Source organism: Notechis scutatus, chromosome Z, assembly GCF_049901735.1.
Source record: "Notechis scutatus isolate UNSWTSFEM ecotype Mainland chromosome Z, rNotScu1.2, whole genome shotgun sequence".
NCBI lineage: Eukaryota > Metazoa > Chordata > Lepidosauria > Squamata > Elapidae > Notechis > Notechis scutatus.
In genome coordinates, this window is record NC_142025.1 from 60,837,106 (window position 1) to 60,852,112 (window position 15,007).

General features: G+C 39.0%; 1 protein-coding gene across 49 annotated transcripts in view; it reads right to left on the reverse strand.

Moving 5' to 3' along the window:
- The window catches only part of CLASP2 (cytoplasmic linker associated protein 2), a 322,288-nt gene that overhangs the window by 67,283 nt on the left and 239,998 nt on the right, over nt 1–15,007 (reverse strand). For 16 of the 49 annotated variants that reach the window (XM_087945672.1, XM_087945644.1, XM_087945643.1 and 13 more), the window contains 5 exons: nt 13,676–13,783; nt 11,757–11,819; nt 10,632–10,732; nt 9,934–9,957; nt 9,214–9,458 (listed from right to left, as the gene is read on the reverse strand). In XM_087945672.1, the coding sequence (XP_087801798.1) occupies nt 9,214–9,458; nt 9,934–9,957; nt 10,632–10,732; nt 11,757–11,819; nt 13,676–13,783 (541 nt within the window). The remainder of the gene's footprint in view (nt 1–9,213; nt 9,459–9,933; nt 9,958–10,631; nt 10,733–11,756; nt 11,820–13,675; nt 13,784–15,007) is intronic. The other 33 variants (XM_087945657.1, XM_087945690.1, XM_087945651.1 and 30 more) reach the window with 5 other exon arrangements.

Genomic DNA, 15,007 nt, shown 5'->3' on the forward strand with positions numbered 1-15,007 from the left:
AGTATTTAACACTTTGAAGAGCATCAAATGTCCTTATGCCAAGGCGAGATGTCTTGGAAGTTATAATGTTACCCATTAGGCTGAAAGAACTCTCAAATTGGGGTCCATGGAAGCAGCTCATGATTGCTTTCATCATCTTGAAGAGGCAAGGATACTTTCCTGCTGAAGCAATCCCAGTCCACCAGTTGTCTATTATTGCTTGGTCTGCTGCACTAGGTATCCTGGCATCACTGTGATACTGGTGAACCTCTAGTATGTAGGGCTCTACCTCTGAAGCTTCCAAGACATTTGGTAGAAGCTGTGGAAGTGCCTTCATGCACTTCAGTGCTTGGGAGTGTCCTCTCACAATGGGGTCTGTTGCTGAGAAATGAGCAAGTAATTTGTTCTTGATAGGCAGTTTTTCCTGCAAGCATTTTCCAGCTGAAACATAGGCAGACCTTGCCCTAGTAAGGAATCTGTTCTTCACCTCCTTCTTCTCTTTCTTGAGAATCTCTTTCGCTTCAGGCCCAACAAACATGTCTATACATGGTAACAAAGAAGTCTCAGCTTGGACATCTACTGCACACACTTTACAGTCACGAAGTACTTCTGGCTTCACAAAGCATGCAAAGAAGTTCTTTGTCAAGTCTACAACTTCATCATGCAATTTGTGGATTTTTGTTTCCTTCTTCTGAAACACCAGAACAAACTTCTTCAATAGAGGCAAGGAAGCACAGTAGAAATGAAGGAGCAATCTTGTGTAGCTGCGATTCACAAACAGCTTCTGTGTGATTCTTTCTTTTCATTCTTTCCCCTCTCCTGTCATCTTCTTCTCTCTGAGCTTGACTTGAATTGCTCTGATAGCCCTGACAGCTTTGTCTCCAATATCCTTTGTGTTGAAGATACCCTTGCACAAGAAGAAAAAAAATGCTGACGGTCGAATGAAGGTAGGAAGGAGAAGTAGAAGATAGTGTACACTTTAAACAACCTTAGAGTGTCAACTGCTACATCATACACACTAAGCCACCTGGTTGGAGCGTATCTCTCTGGCATGGTGAACTTTACTCCAAGAATGATGCTCAGCTCCTCCAGGTACTGGCGAAGATCCGTAGACCATTTGAAATCATTGTAGATGGAGGTGAATAGCTCTTCTAAATAATGTTCAAAAGCACTTGAGAACTTCTTGCAAGAATTCTGTATATGATGACACACATCTCCATCAATGTCCAGAAGATGAGGAGCATGCTTTGTCCTCCAATCCAGCCTTTGAGCCCCTCATAACATAGCAGGAATTCATGAGAATAGACATGACATTTTCCCATGGTATGTTGTGTTGTTTTAGCAATGCATCAATTTCTTTTTCAAGATTCTCACTGTTCACCACTATCAAACTAAGTGAGGCAAAGTGCTGAATTATAACCTTCTTCAGAGAATCAGAGTAGTAGCTCACCAGGACAGTCAAAATTTTCTTGTTGCTGTCAGAGGTTGCCTCATCAATGTTCATTGAGAACTTGCTGCTTTGCAGGTCCTTCACTAAGTCATCTTTGATAGTCTTCGTAAGGCCATATTGCATTTTATATGATGCAGTGTTTCTGTCCATGGAGAGTTGACTTAGGACCTTGGGATCTCCACCAAGAGCCTGTGACAAGCTGATCAAATCTGGTGCCAAGCTGAATGGGCGACTTCTCTGCAAGAAAGCGCCAACAGCATGGCCTCGTGGTTAGTAACTCTGTCCACGAGAGGAACCGAGGCTTGAAGAGGTGGACAAGATGGTGCTACGTTTGACTTGAGAGAAGGGTGCAAGCCATACATTGAGCTGGAGGTTGATGTAGTTGAGGGAGCAAATGCAAGCTGTAAAAAGAGAGAGGGAGAGGTAAAACAAAGTAATATGACATCATAATAATGATGATGGTGATAATAACTACAATTATAATTATTATTATATTATTATTAATAACAATGTACTACTATAAAATTTATGATACTATGTACTAACATTTCCTATATAATTAATATTACAGGAAAGAAATAATTTTTGAAGATATTGTGAGATTTGTCATGCTTTAAAACATTTTTAGAAGTACAATTTGTAGCGCATTTACTTCATGTTTCAATACCTTGAAATTATTTACAAATTTATCTTCCCTAAAGTCATAAATGTTCATAGATTTCCTCTGAGGCAGATATTGAATTGGAAGCATGATTTTTCTCCTGATCTAAACTTGCTGAGTTCACAATTGGTTATTTACATGTTGTTTATTCAAAATTGTTTGTGATCAAGTCTAATTATATGTTTATTCAATTTTTGTTTGTTTGTGATGCTATATTAATTAATATGCAGGGCCATCACATACAGTAAACCAGTTATAATAACCACTGATAAAGCTACCCTGGGTAAAAAAAAGACTAAATAAATAGAATAAATAAATAAATTGAAAAATAAGTTTGGATGCATTCACTAAACACTCCTTCAATCACTTACTCTCTAATTAAATTTCATCAAATAAATCAAACCAGCATAAAAACCCCATTCATAAAATATAAAATAAATGAGATCACAGATGAAACTTACCACTAAGGCTCTAATTTGTCTTCCTAAGTTTTTTCACATCCATGTGTTTCTTCTTGGTCATATGCCGCTTTATCACAACGAGGCCACCCTTTGCATAGGTGATAACACTTTCACACCAGACACAAAAGCTTTCCCTGGTTCAGCGACCTTTCTGATGCATTCAGATATCATGGTGCCATCAACAGTTCTCTGGGTCCATTCCCAATTCCACTTGTCACGGACAGTTCCATCAATTTTCCTGACAAGGGCTTCATCCTTTCTTTCCAAAATTTTCCACCGAGAAGCCATGCTGTTTTTGCTGTCTTGTACAGGAGGCCAAATCCAGCAGTCTGGCGCGAAATGCAAGAAAATTTCCACACCACGACTTTTGGGCATGCGTACAACATATGCACGCTGCCAGCACGCGCCTCAAGCGCTCCTACACTAGCTCGCTCTGCTGGCTATTACGTCCTATGGGCTGGAAAGTCTTCCGTTTCAAATCAAGCCCGATCCTGGAGCCTTTTCCTTCCGACCTCACCCTCCTCCCTAAATCTAATAATCCCCCCCACACCGCCCTATCAACGGCGAGAAGGAGTAAAAAAGAAAAGGAAAAAAAATTCAGAATTGTTAATCAAGGGAGCTCCGATTCCAGTCGTGGCTCCAAGCTCTAAATGAACATTGCTTTCGCTCTCCGGAGGGAGCTGCAGCCATCTGGCTCTTTCCACACCTCTGCATCCCGGGAAACCTCTCCCCCCTCCCCGCCCTCTCAGGAAGTGAGGCTGCTCTACCTGGGCGATTGGACCTCCAGAGGTTTTTCTTTAAAGCCCCTTCTCGATTCATGGAGGACCGTGGGGTTGCTCCGATGCACGCAAGAGCTGCTGCTAGCGGAAAGATGCTGCTAGCGGCTCGAACCACTAACGTGTCCTTCACAGTCTCACTTTCCGTCCTTCACCTCTGTGGACACAGGCTGCTTCTGCCTCCCCCACCCCCGAACTGAAGAGAATTGCACATTAGTGGGCAAAATAGGAAGCCCGTGAAATCAAAGGCACAAGGCACGCAGACAGAGTGACACGGGTGTCAACGGCACTCTCTCCCGTGTCCTCTACTTGCAGAGGTTGCTCCTCACATCCCCCTTTCCGGGGCGCTTTCTCCGAGTTCATCTCAGGCGCGAAGCCAAACTAAACCAGCCCGATTCACGATTGGGGCGTTCCGGGGCGACCGCAGCTGCAGGGCGCCTTCTGCCTTCTCCTCCTGGAGCAGCCCAGCCTCGCCTTTCTCCGTTCTCCCCCTCCCCAAACCCGGACTAAGTTGCACTCTGGAGTGCAACGAGCGTTCAAACCCACTTTGCAACGAGGTTCGCTTCCTTCTCGCATTCGCTCCCGCATCTCCACCGCCCGCCCCGCGCGCACTCTTTGGGGCCGGCCAAAGAGACCCAGCGCCGCGCCAAGAAATCGCACACACACACCAACACCCTTCCTTTCCAGCCGGTGGTGTGGATCAGCTCCGAGCTGGGCAGCTGCTTCCTGCTCCTGACTCAGGGGCCTCCGAGGAGAGAGGAAGGAGGAGAAGAAGGGGGGAAGGGGGGGGCGATGAAAAATCGGAATTCCGATTTTAATCGGAAGAATATCATGTATGTACTATTGAGACATTAGATGTAACAGTAATGACTATTCTTAAGTGAATGTCATAATTGTTAAGTAAACTAACTGTTTGCTTTGGGTCAGTTTTGTCAAAAACCAGAAGTAAATGCTAGTGTTTGGCAAAAACATAAAATGTGTTTACATGACTTTGAGACACTGCAAATAGTCAAAAATGCAAGCCAGTTGTCTAATGCAGTCACATGACCATATTGCAAATACCCATATGGAGTCATAGCTTCAAACAATCACCAGACAACTGATCGTAAGTCGAAGATACCTGTATGTTGGCCAAAAGCCACACTTAAAGAAGATAAGATGCTTTTGTCGTCTCTCATTCCTTTGCTTTCAAGAATATCTGCTTCTGTTTGATGGCCACAAGATAATCCTTCCAAATAATTTATTTGCAAAAGGGCTAATCAGTCTTCCTTCAGGTTAATATAGTAAGTAATATCCAATTTTTTAAAATGAAGCAAATTGAGCTAGTTATTTTATGATACACAAATCTACTTTAAGAAAGAGGCCAAATTTAAATGAATATATCTCCTGAGTCTTGCTATCAAAGGTGCCTTTGACCTATAACATTCTACAATTCCATGAACTATATGGATTAGGTCCCATGACACAACTATTCCTGTGGAAAATGTTATGAGACAAAATTCATGGCTATGTTACATATAATAATTGAACATAGAATACAATGAACATTTGAAATATAATTATGCATGAGTTAGTTTACTTCAGAAAATGTATGCAATACTTAGATCAATCAATGTCATAGGACTAATTAAATTTCTTACAGGCTTGGGTAGTAGGATTACTTCATCCTCTTTCCCAGGATTGAAAGTTAATACCTGTGTTTTGTAATAGCTTTATTTTCTTTGTTTGGAATAGAATAGAATTCTTTATTGGCCAAGTGTGATTGGACACACAAGGAATTTGTCTTGGTGCAAATGCTTTCAGTGTACAAAAAAGAAAAGATACATTCATCAAGAGTCAAGAATCATCAGGTACAACACTTAATAATAGCCATAGGGTACAATAGGCAATCAAATCATACCAGGAAACAGTCAATATAAATCATAAGGATACAAGTGACAAAGTTACAATTATACAGTCACAAGTGGGAGGGGATAGATGATAAGGAGTGAGGAGAAGATTAAAAGTAATAGTAGTGCAGACTTCGTAAAATAGTTGAACAGTGTTAAGGGAATTATTTGTCCTTGTGTCTAGTTGTTCTGGTGTGCAGTGCTCTAGGTCATTTTGATGGTAGGAGTTGAAACAGTTTATGTCCAGGATGTGAGGGGTCAGTAAATATTTTCGCAGCCCTCTTTTTGTCTCGTGCAGTATATAGGTCCTCAATGGAAGGCAGGTGGGTAGTAATTGTTTTTTCTGCAGTCCTAATTATCCTCTGAAGTCTCTGTCTGTCTTTTTGGGTTGCAGAACGAAACCAGACAGTTATAGAGGTACAGATGACAGACTCAGTAATTCCACTGTAGAACTGTATCAGCAGCTCCTTGGGCAATTTGAGCTTTCTGAGTTGGCACAGAAAGAACATTGTGCTTTTTTGATGACGTTTTTGATATTAGGCGTCCATTTTAGGTCTTGTGATATGATACAATCTAGAAATTTGAAGGTCTCTACTGTTGATACTGTGTTGTCTCATATTGTAAGAGGTGGTAGTATGGGAAGGTTTCTCCTAAAGTCTACCACCATTTCTACGGTTTTGAGTGTGTTCAGTTTCAAATTGTTCCAGTTACACCACGAGGCAAGTTGTACAACCTCCTGTCTGCATGCGGATTTGTTGTTGTCTTGAATGAGACCAATTACTGTTGTATCATCTGCAAACTTCAGAATTTCAACAGATGGATTGTTTGAGATGCAGTCATTGGTATATAGGGAGAAGAGAAATGGAGGAAGTATGCAGCCTTGGGGGGGGGGGTTTGAGCTAATTGTACAGGTATTAGATGTGATTCTACCTAGTTTCACTTGCTGCTTCCTGTTTGTTAGGAACTTATGATCCACTTACAAACGTGTTCAGGTACTGCTAGCTGGTTTAGTTTAGTTAGAAGAATGTCTGGAATGATGGTATTGAATACTGAACTGAAGTCTACAAAGAGGACCCTTGCGTAGGTATTTGGAGATTCAAAGTGTTGTGGGATGCAGTGCAGAGTCATATTAACAGCACCAACTGTTCATCTATTTGCTCGGTATGCAAACTGCATGGGATCTAACAGCAGATCTGTGATGGTTTTCAGGTGGGACAGCACTGGCTTTTCACAGGTTTTCATGTTTGAGCAACTGGTCTGTAGTCATTCAGTTCCCTGATTGAGGACTTCTGTGGTACTGGGATGATAGTAAAGTGTTTTGAAGTAAGAAGGAACATAACACACCTCTAGTGATTTGTTGAAGATTCGGGCCAATTGGTTAGCACAGACTTTTAAGCAAGAAGGAGTTATCTTGTCTGGCCCTGGTGCTTTCGTATTTTTGTTCTGAAAATCTTCTTAGATCCTGTCTCTATGAAAAGTTCAATTTTATGGACGACTTGGAGACATGGGATATCCTTTGGATCTGAGTGTTTGTTAAATGCAAATTTGCTTAATTGATGTAATTTATGATGCATTTATATAATTTGAGTAATTATGTAATTATGATAATGATGTGTATTATATTTTCTTGATTGCTTCAAAAACAATGGACTGAAATACATTCCTACACAAACTTTAACACTGTATTAAGTGACTTTCTGACAGGAACTTAAAAAAGGAATGTAACAATGCCTTTGAGTACAGATTGCAAGATAATCATTCTACATATAGTGCCAATTGGAGGTTTTTATAATTGAGAGTGAGGGTATTATCGTGTTTCTCCAACAATACAACCTCCCCCAACAGGAAGACCCAGCATGTTTTCTAGGCATAAAATGAAATTAAGCCCCTCCCCCCAAATTTAGCCCTACTTTAAAACATGCAAAATGGGGGGAAGGGCGGAGGGACTTGCTGTTAGGAGCGCCCATGAGCAATTCCTCGCCACCAGCTGCTCCTAATGGGCAATCATGGCAGAGTGCGGAGAGCTCCCTACTCCTGCCAAGCACCTTTGCGGCAGACCCAAGACCTTCAGCGCCCGCCACTGTTGATTTCCCTTCTACCCATGCCGCCGCCGCATTTGGAGCTGCCACTTCCACGTTTGGAGCACCACTGCTGCTTGGAGCACCCGCTGCTGTTTGGATCTGCCGCTTCCGCATTTGGAGCTGCCGCTGCGTTTGGAGCTGCCGCTTCCGCATTTGGAGCTGCTGCTGCGTTTGGAGCTGCCGCTTCCACGTTTGGAGCGCTGCTGCTGTTTGGAACACTGCTGCTGTTTGGAGCTGCCGCTTCCGCATTTGGACCTGCCGCCGGGTTTGGAGCTGCCACTTCCGCATTTGGAACCCCACTGCTGTTTGGAGCACTGCCGCTGTTTGGAGTTGCCATGTCCGCATTTAGAGCTGCTGCCGTGTTTGGAGCTGCCGCTTCCGCATTTGGAGCACTGCCGCTGTTTGGAGCACCATCGCTATTTGGAGTGCCACCACCACTCCAAACACGGCGGCAGCTCTAAACGTGAAAGTGGCAGCTTCAAACATGATGGCGGTGCTCCAAATGGCGGCAGCACTCCAAACACGGAAGCGGCAGCTCCAAACGTGGCGGCGGAATGGGCAGAAGGGAAAGCAACAGCGGCGGGTGCCAAAGGTCTTGGGTCTGCAGCAAAGGTGTTTGGTGGGAGTAGGGAGCTCTCTGCGCTTCGCCATGATCACCCGTTAGGAGCGGCTGGTGGCGAGGCTGTCCGTGGGCGCTCTAGATGAGGATGCAAGGGGGGGATTAAGTCACCCCCAAAAAGACGGCCTAGCCGGGCTCAAAAAAATATAAGACCCGGCCTTATTTTATGAGAAACACAGTAAATTTATTTTGTCTTCGAAAGTACCATCACTCAAGCAATCTCTCATCTGCACAGCATTAAACACAAGAATCTTCTATTCTTATCAGTGCTTATCTGCATCCTTTCAACATAGCAGTCAAACTTAGAAAAATATACTTTATTGTTATTTTTTTCTCCTGAACTCAAATATCACAATGGGTGAAATCTGGGCATTTGTTTTAGATTGCTCAAATATAATTCCCCTGAAAATCAAATCTGTATAAAAATTAAGCTTAGGGTTAAGCGCAAGCATTTAGGTACTTTTGTTCTGTTATTGCTGAGTCCTGCAGCCGTCCAGGTGTACATCTCTCACAACCAAGTCCAGGCATATACCTTCTGAAATGACGTGGTTTAGATGATTGGATTATTAAGTTGGAAAGCACTCCAGCTTGAGACTAGGGGTTGTTGAGTAAAACTAGAATGGGTTGAACTTGCACTAACTCTGGATACCAGTGGCATTATGGAACACTGGATTGCTGAGTGCCTGACAGCAGGAGCAGCTGTGATTAAGTTGTGTGAGAAGGGTATGAGTGGTTGTTCGACTGATTCCTTGGCCAGGAAGATAAAGGGTAATGGTCTGACACACAAAAGATTGTGCACTGGATCTAGTTTTTGTCTCAGGATAAGAAATTTGCAGTTGGGGTACATTACAATCAGTCCTGTCATGGTGAGATCATTTTGACTACCTTTCAGTTTGCTATTACTCCCTCTACCTATGGTGTATAAGCATGTCTTTCTGTAACAATGCATGTCCTCTGGAACAGTATACTAGAGGTCTGAATGGTCTCTATTCTGTTCTCCTTCTTGAAGACCTGGTTCTTCTCCCAGGCTTTGAGTGCAAAACTCCTCTGGGATGGTGCATATACAAGATTGAGTATAAATAGTACCTTCTCATTAACCATTTTTTCTGATTGTCTTTATTCTTGATTTTTATTGTTTGCTGCCTAAAGTCACCTAGAGTTAGGTGGTCTTATAAATATAATTTAAGATTATAAAGATATGTTTTCTACTGAAAGCAGTTAGCACAATTGAGACTAAAATCTGCATTATAAAAGGTAATACTTTTATATTTGAGTACAATGAAAATAAATTTCTTACCTTAATGTCCTCTGATTTTTTAATAAATTTTGTAGACCAAGAAGACCTTCTTTTCTCTCTGACCAGTTGGAGCTTGCACAGCGGTTAAGGACCTCAGCGACATCTTCTGTCTGTCGCATATAGGTGGGTATTGTGCCATTCCGTGAGCTATAGGATCTTTCTGAGCAGGCACTGGAAGCATCACTGTTAGCATCATCATCAGAGTACATTCCATAAGATTCATACCTCCTTCGAACTGGCTTTTTCTATTATACAGAGAAAAATCATAAGATAAACAATGGCAAAATAAGCTCCTTTTATCAGTCAGTTCAGATGTTCAATTTTCCAGATTCTACTACTATCTTCAGATATCACTAAAAAGAGGAAATGCTTATTGTTATTTATATGCAAAAAGAAATATTTAAACTAAATTAAAATGACATTCTCCCCAATTATTATAACTGCTGTAGGTGAGATAATATGCAGCAGATGTTCTAGTGATTTTACATTATAGTTTGTCCTGCTGGGACTACATTACTTAAAAAAAACATACAGACAAATATTTTGAATTTACTTACATTTAAACCCATATAGACTTATTCAGAATGTTTTGGTAATTTAAAACATGTATCTAGAATATGAAGCCTGTTTATCTAAATGGTGTTTTGTTTATATATTATAAAATCTGTCTGTCTGTCTGTCTATCTATCTCCCAATATAGGAAAACAATAATAGTTATACCTTTGTCCGAATGTCTCCTAACAGCTGAAAGCATTATAGAAAAAACAAATGTTATGAATATAAACATTGAGTAGCTTTTTAGCAGGTAGAATCAGTGTATACACACACAGACACACACACACACACACACACACACACACACACACACGGGATGGATGGAGGGAAGGAGGATGCATGTATAGCACAAGAATTCAGTTTTTATATAACCTGAATTCCTGTTGAAGCCATCAGATTCTTACTGTGAGATCAAAGAGCAGAATGGAAAAAAAAACTGAAATAAGTGAAGTAGGGCTTATAAAGAAGGTGACATGTGTCATGAGATCTAATTAAATTAACTCAGCTGGATTTCTCAGCCTGTGAATTGTATTTATATTTATGTTTTAAAGTAACAATATGTAGCTAACACTACTCTCTTCAAAATTATGCATAATCCTTTCTGACACAAGTATCACAGAATACAACACATTTACAGACATTATCTTTTATCTTATAAAACAAGTAGAAGACAAGCTAGCCTGGGGTTTCAGAGATCATACAGTCTTAAGAAAAGCATGTTTATATAAAGAAAAAAGAGATGCACTAATACATTAGGAAAGGAACATCATTTAACTTGGCAGAATCAATAATCAAATTAGACAATAATATAATAAAGCATAAAAAATTAAAAATCCTACTTTGTTATCCCCAGAAAAACCTACCAAGGCATCTGCTACTGCTTCTTCAACATCTGAGCCTGTGTTTAAGACACGCATGGCACTAACTGATGAAGATAATCGGCTTGATTGACTAATTCCAAAACCTGAAATAAACAGTATAAAGAAACAATTAATTTGACTTGACTAGAAAGTTTAATATATTATTTTAAAAAATGGGAATATAATATTTGGAAATGAACAAATATCTGAAATATATAAATTCTATCCCTTTTGGTTCCTTATTACTAATCCCAGATGACATTTGCTTTATTAAGTCAGGAAAGTGTAATAGCCATTTTGGCACAGAATACTAACTAAACCAATAGGCTCTAATCTAGACAATGTTACATGCATATGAAGCAATTGTATCTGCAGCTGAAATTCTCCTTCATTTTTTCCAAAGTACCTTTATTGTTAGATGTGAAAATAACTACATTTTTTAGGATTATCTATAGTAAAAACTGCAAAGTTAGTTTGATCTAATACCATCAATATCCAATTTAAGTTTATAAATTGTAGCATTTGTATGATGAAGTCAGCTATGTGTTATCATTTTCTCTTTCTCTCATGTGTTATCATGTCCTCCCTGAAAAGAACTATGTTTACCAAATTGAGTTCCCAAAATATCCTCATAAAATTGAATTTCTCTGTATTGTTGACACTTAAATGCAAATGTAAATGCATTTGTTAGTTTAGTTATTTTATTGTGGCTTCTATATCAAAACAAAATTCTATTGATAGCATAATTATATAGGAACTCAAAGACTGACAACTTATATAAATCTCCTATTAAAATGTGTTCAGTGTGGTGTTGCTGGTTTAGTAATTATGAACCATATTAAAGAACTTGGTCAATATAAGCTGTATCACTGTGTATGTAAAAGCAACATGCATTAATAACGCTTTAGAAATAAAGGAGAATGAAACAAAAAAGGCAACATTCATCTTAAATTAGGAAGAAAAAAAGTTTAGGGTATATCGAATAAAAACATTGTTTCATATACTTCAAATATCCCAATACAAGCTAAAGTAGAAAACAATAAAATAGACTATATGGGAAACCAAATATGGTAAAAATTAATCCAGGATGATGGCACAAATGATAGCAAAAGAGTACTCATCCTTCACCTGTAGCCCCATAAACATCTGGAGAGTAGAGAGCACCAGTAGATCTGGAGTGATGCCTGGAAGCTATAATAACAGGATCATATGAACCCTCTCTGTTATTATAATAATACAGAACAGGAAAACTGCAGAGAGAGCAATGAAGCAAGTTCTAGGCAAAATGAGAAATCAGCCTGCCTCTGGAGACCGATTTACAAGGTGAATAGTAACCAAGGGTGAAATTACAATGACTGTTTGTTGTGGGACAACTAAAACAACTTATAGCTTCTAAGGTCAACCACGTGTGTCCAATTTCTGCCAAGTTGTATTCAGAACTGTGCTACTGAAAGGTGTTCAGAATACTGTTAGTGGTAACATCAGTATAAAACAGTAACAAGGCTAGTGGATGAAATAAGTATGTTTACAGGACTCTGAAGTGGATGCAAAGGAGACTGTAAGTGATATTGGGGATGGAAAGATAATTATTTCTCTAATTGGATTTACTAAGACATCAAAGCTGTAGTAACATTTCAAACTACGAGGAAGACAAAAAGTAAAAGTCCTATGGGCACTTCTATGTTGTTTCTCTGACAGGAATATGGAACTCACTGTTACAAGATTCATGAGGGATTTCTCTCTCCCACTTTATTTGGTTAGATTCTAGCTTTTTTCACAGTCCAAGTATTAGCCGCGTCTTATCCCTCCAAACTTTACAGATCAGCTAAGCTTAATTACATTGTAAAAATGCTACAAGCTTGAAATGACCATTCTGGGCAGGGGTTATTCACAGTAACACCCTTGAAGCAGGTGGAGTACAAGAACTGGTTTAGAAGGTTGGGTCCATGATGATTGCATCTATCAGCCAATTTACACACAAAATGAGTCAAAGCGATGAATATACATATAATTTTTTAAAATTAAAATTAATCTCCTTAGCTAATTTATATATAGATTAAATGGCATGGAGGTAACAATGGGTACTATCATTTTACTTATTCTTGTGGCTACTGAATGAAAATGGTTGCAGTATCCTGGGGATCACATGATCGCCATTTGCAACCTTCCCAAAGTGTTTCCAACAAGTGAAGTCAATGGTGGAAGCCAAATTTACCTAACAGCCATGGTAAAAAAGGCTGTAAACTCAGATGAAATCAATGACCATCTTATTTAGCAATGGAGGTTCCAGTCCCAATTGTGGTTGTAAGTCGAAGACTACCTATAGAAAGCATATATCCTAAAACAGATTAATAAAGTGCAAACCAATTTATAATTTTATAAAGAAGATGCAAGAATTGGAAGTAATCAATTTTAAATTTTGGCATGAAACTATATTCTTGTTTGCTAAAATACGATTATATTTTTTATTTAGTTTAAGTGTTTCTAAGTAATATTGACTTCATTGAAGACACTTTTACATTAAACAATTATCTAAAATATCAAGGAGAGATTAAATCAAAACAAACCTAATATTTAGAGTAAAATCGTAACAAATTTAATACATTACAAAAAAGTAATGAATAAAATTATGCATCATAGAAACAAAAGATACACCTACCACCTCAGTGTACAGTCCAGAGGTGAACGGCTATCATTAGTTTTTCCCATCAAATTTCATTCCCCTGCATTTAACAAGAACTTCCAAACTTGATGAGATTTGACAGGAGACTTTCTGCTAAAATTACTGCTTACATGCAGAAGATTTTCAGTTTAATAAAAATTCATCAGAAACATATATATTGAAGAAATTACCAATGTATGCAACAAAACTTTAGGAATACTTATGCATGTGCCTTTGGATTGTACAATTACTCTACAATTCCACAGCCAAAGTAGGCAAATCACATGTCTTTTATGCAGAGAAATATTGTTATTTTTATTTCAGTTTATATTAGCAGATAATCATGAGCAAACAACCATGCATAACAAGCTCTCCATGTACTTACCAAGGGGTGCAAAAGAGCGAACAGGGCTTGTATCCCTGCTACTTTCACGACTGGCTTCCCGACTGCACCCCTGACTCACACTAGGCCGAGGAATGCGACTACCTCGAGCTAATATAATTCAGGGGACATACCACAGCAGCAAAAAAAGGGAAAGACACAGAAAAAAATCACATTTCAATGTAATACCAAAGCACTATTTATTATTTATATTGTTATATTATATTATATTAATTATATTATTATCTTATATTATATTAATATACACACATATACATACATATATTCATATATGTATGTATGTATGTATATGTACATACATATATACATACATATATATATACATACATACATACATACATACATATGTATGTATGTATGTATGTATGTTTGTTTTCTTAAGTTTTCGCGGTACTTACATGTATGGTATTCAGCTTTGTTAGGGTATTTTCCACGTCATTATAGTTGTGCTTTTAAAGTTGTAGCAACCTTTCGGCAGAATCTCATCTGCCATCGTCAGGCTTCTGTATTGTGTTTGTCTGGCGAACACAATACAGAAGCCTGATGATGGCAGATGACATTCTGCTGAAACGTTGCTACAACTTTAAAAGCACAACTAATGACATGGGAATCACCGAACAAAGCTGAACTACCTACACACACACACACACACACACACACACACACACACACACACAAACATGATATTCATATATACTTCAGCAACAGAGTGGTCAATGTCTGGAATACTCTACCTGACTCTGTGGTTTCTTTCCCAAACCCCAAAAACTTTAACTTTAGACTGTCTACTATTGACCTCACGGCTTTCCTAAGAGGTCTGTAGGGGGCGTGCATAAGCGCACCAACGTGCCTACCGTCCCTGTCCTATTGTTTTATTTTTCTTACATGTATCCATTTCATGTATTCATAACTATGTTTATACTTATACCTATTATCTTGTAAGCAATTGACAAATCAAATAAATATTGATATATAGATATAAAACAAGGAACCTGCGAATATATAGTAACAATAAACCTTGGTTCACAGCTAAACTTAAGCAGCTACGTTGCTCCAAAGAGGAAGATAACAGAAAAGGTGACAGAATGCTGTACAAACAAGCTAGAAACGTATTAACAAGAGAGATCAGAGCAGAAAAAAGAAGCTACTCTGAAAAGTTAAGGAACCAGTTCTCAACAAATGAATCAGCAAACTTGTGGAAAACACTTAAAAACATCACCGGCTATAGCAAACCCAGGCAGAAGGAAATCAACAACTAGCAGATGACTTGATGTGTTTTACTGCAGTTTTGAAAGGAAACAACAGCCACCTATC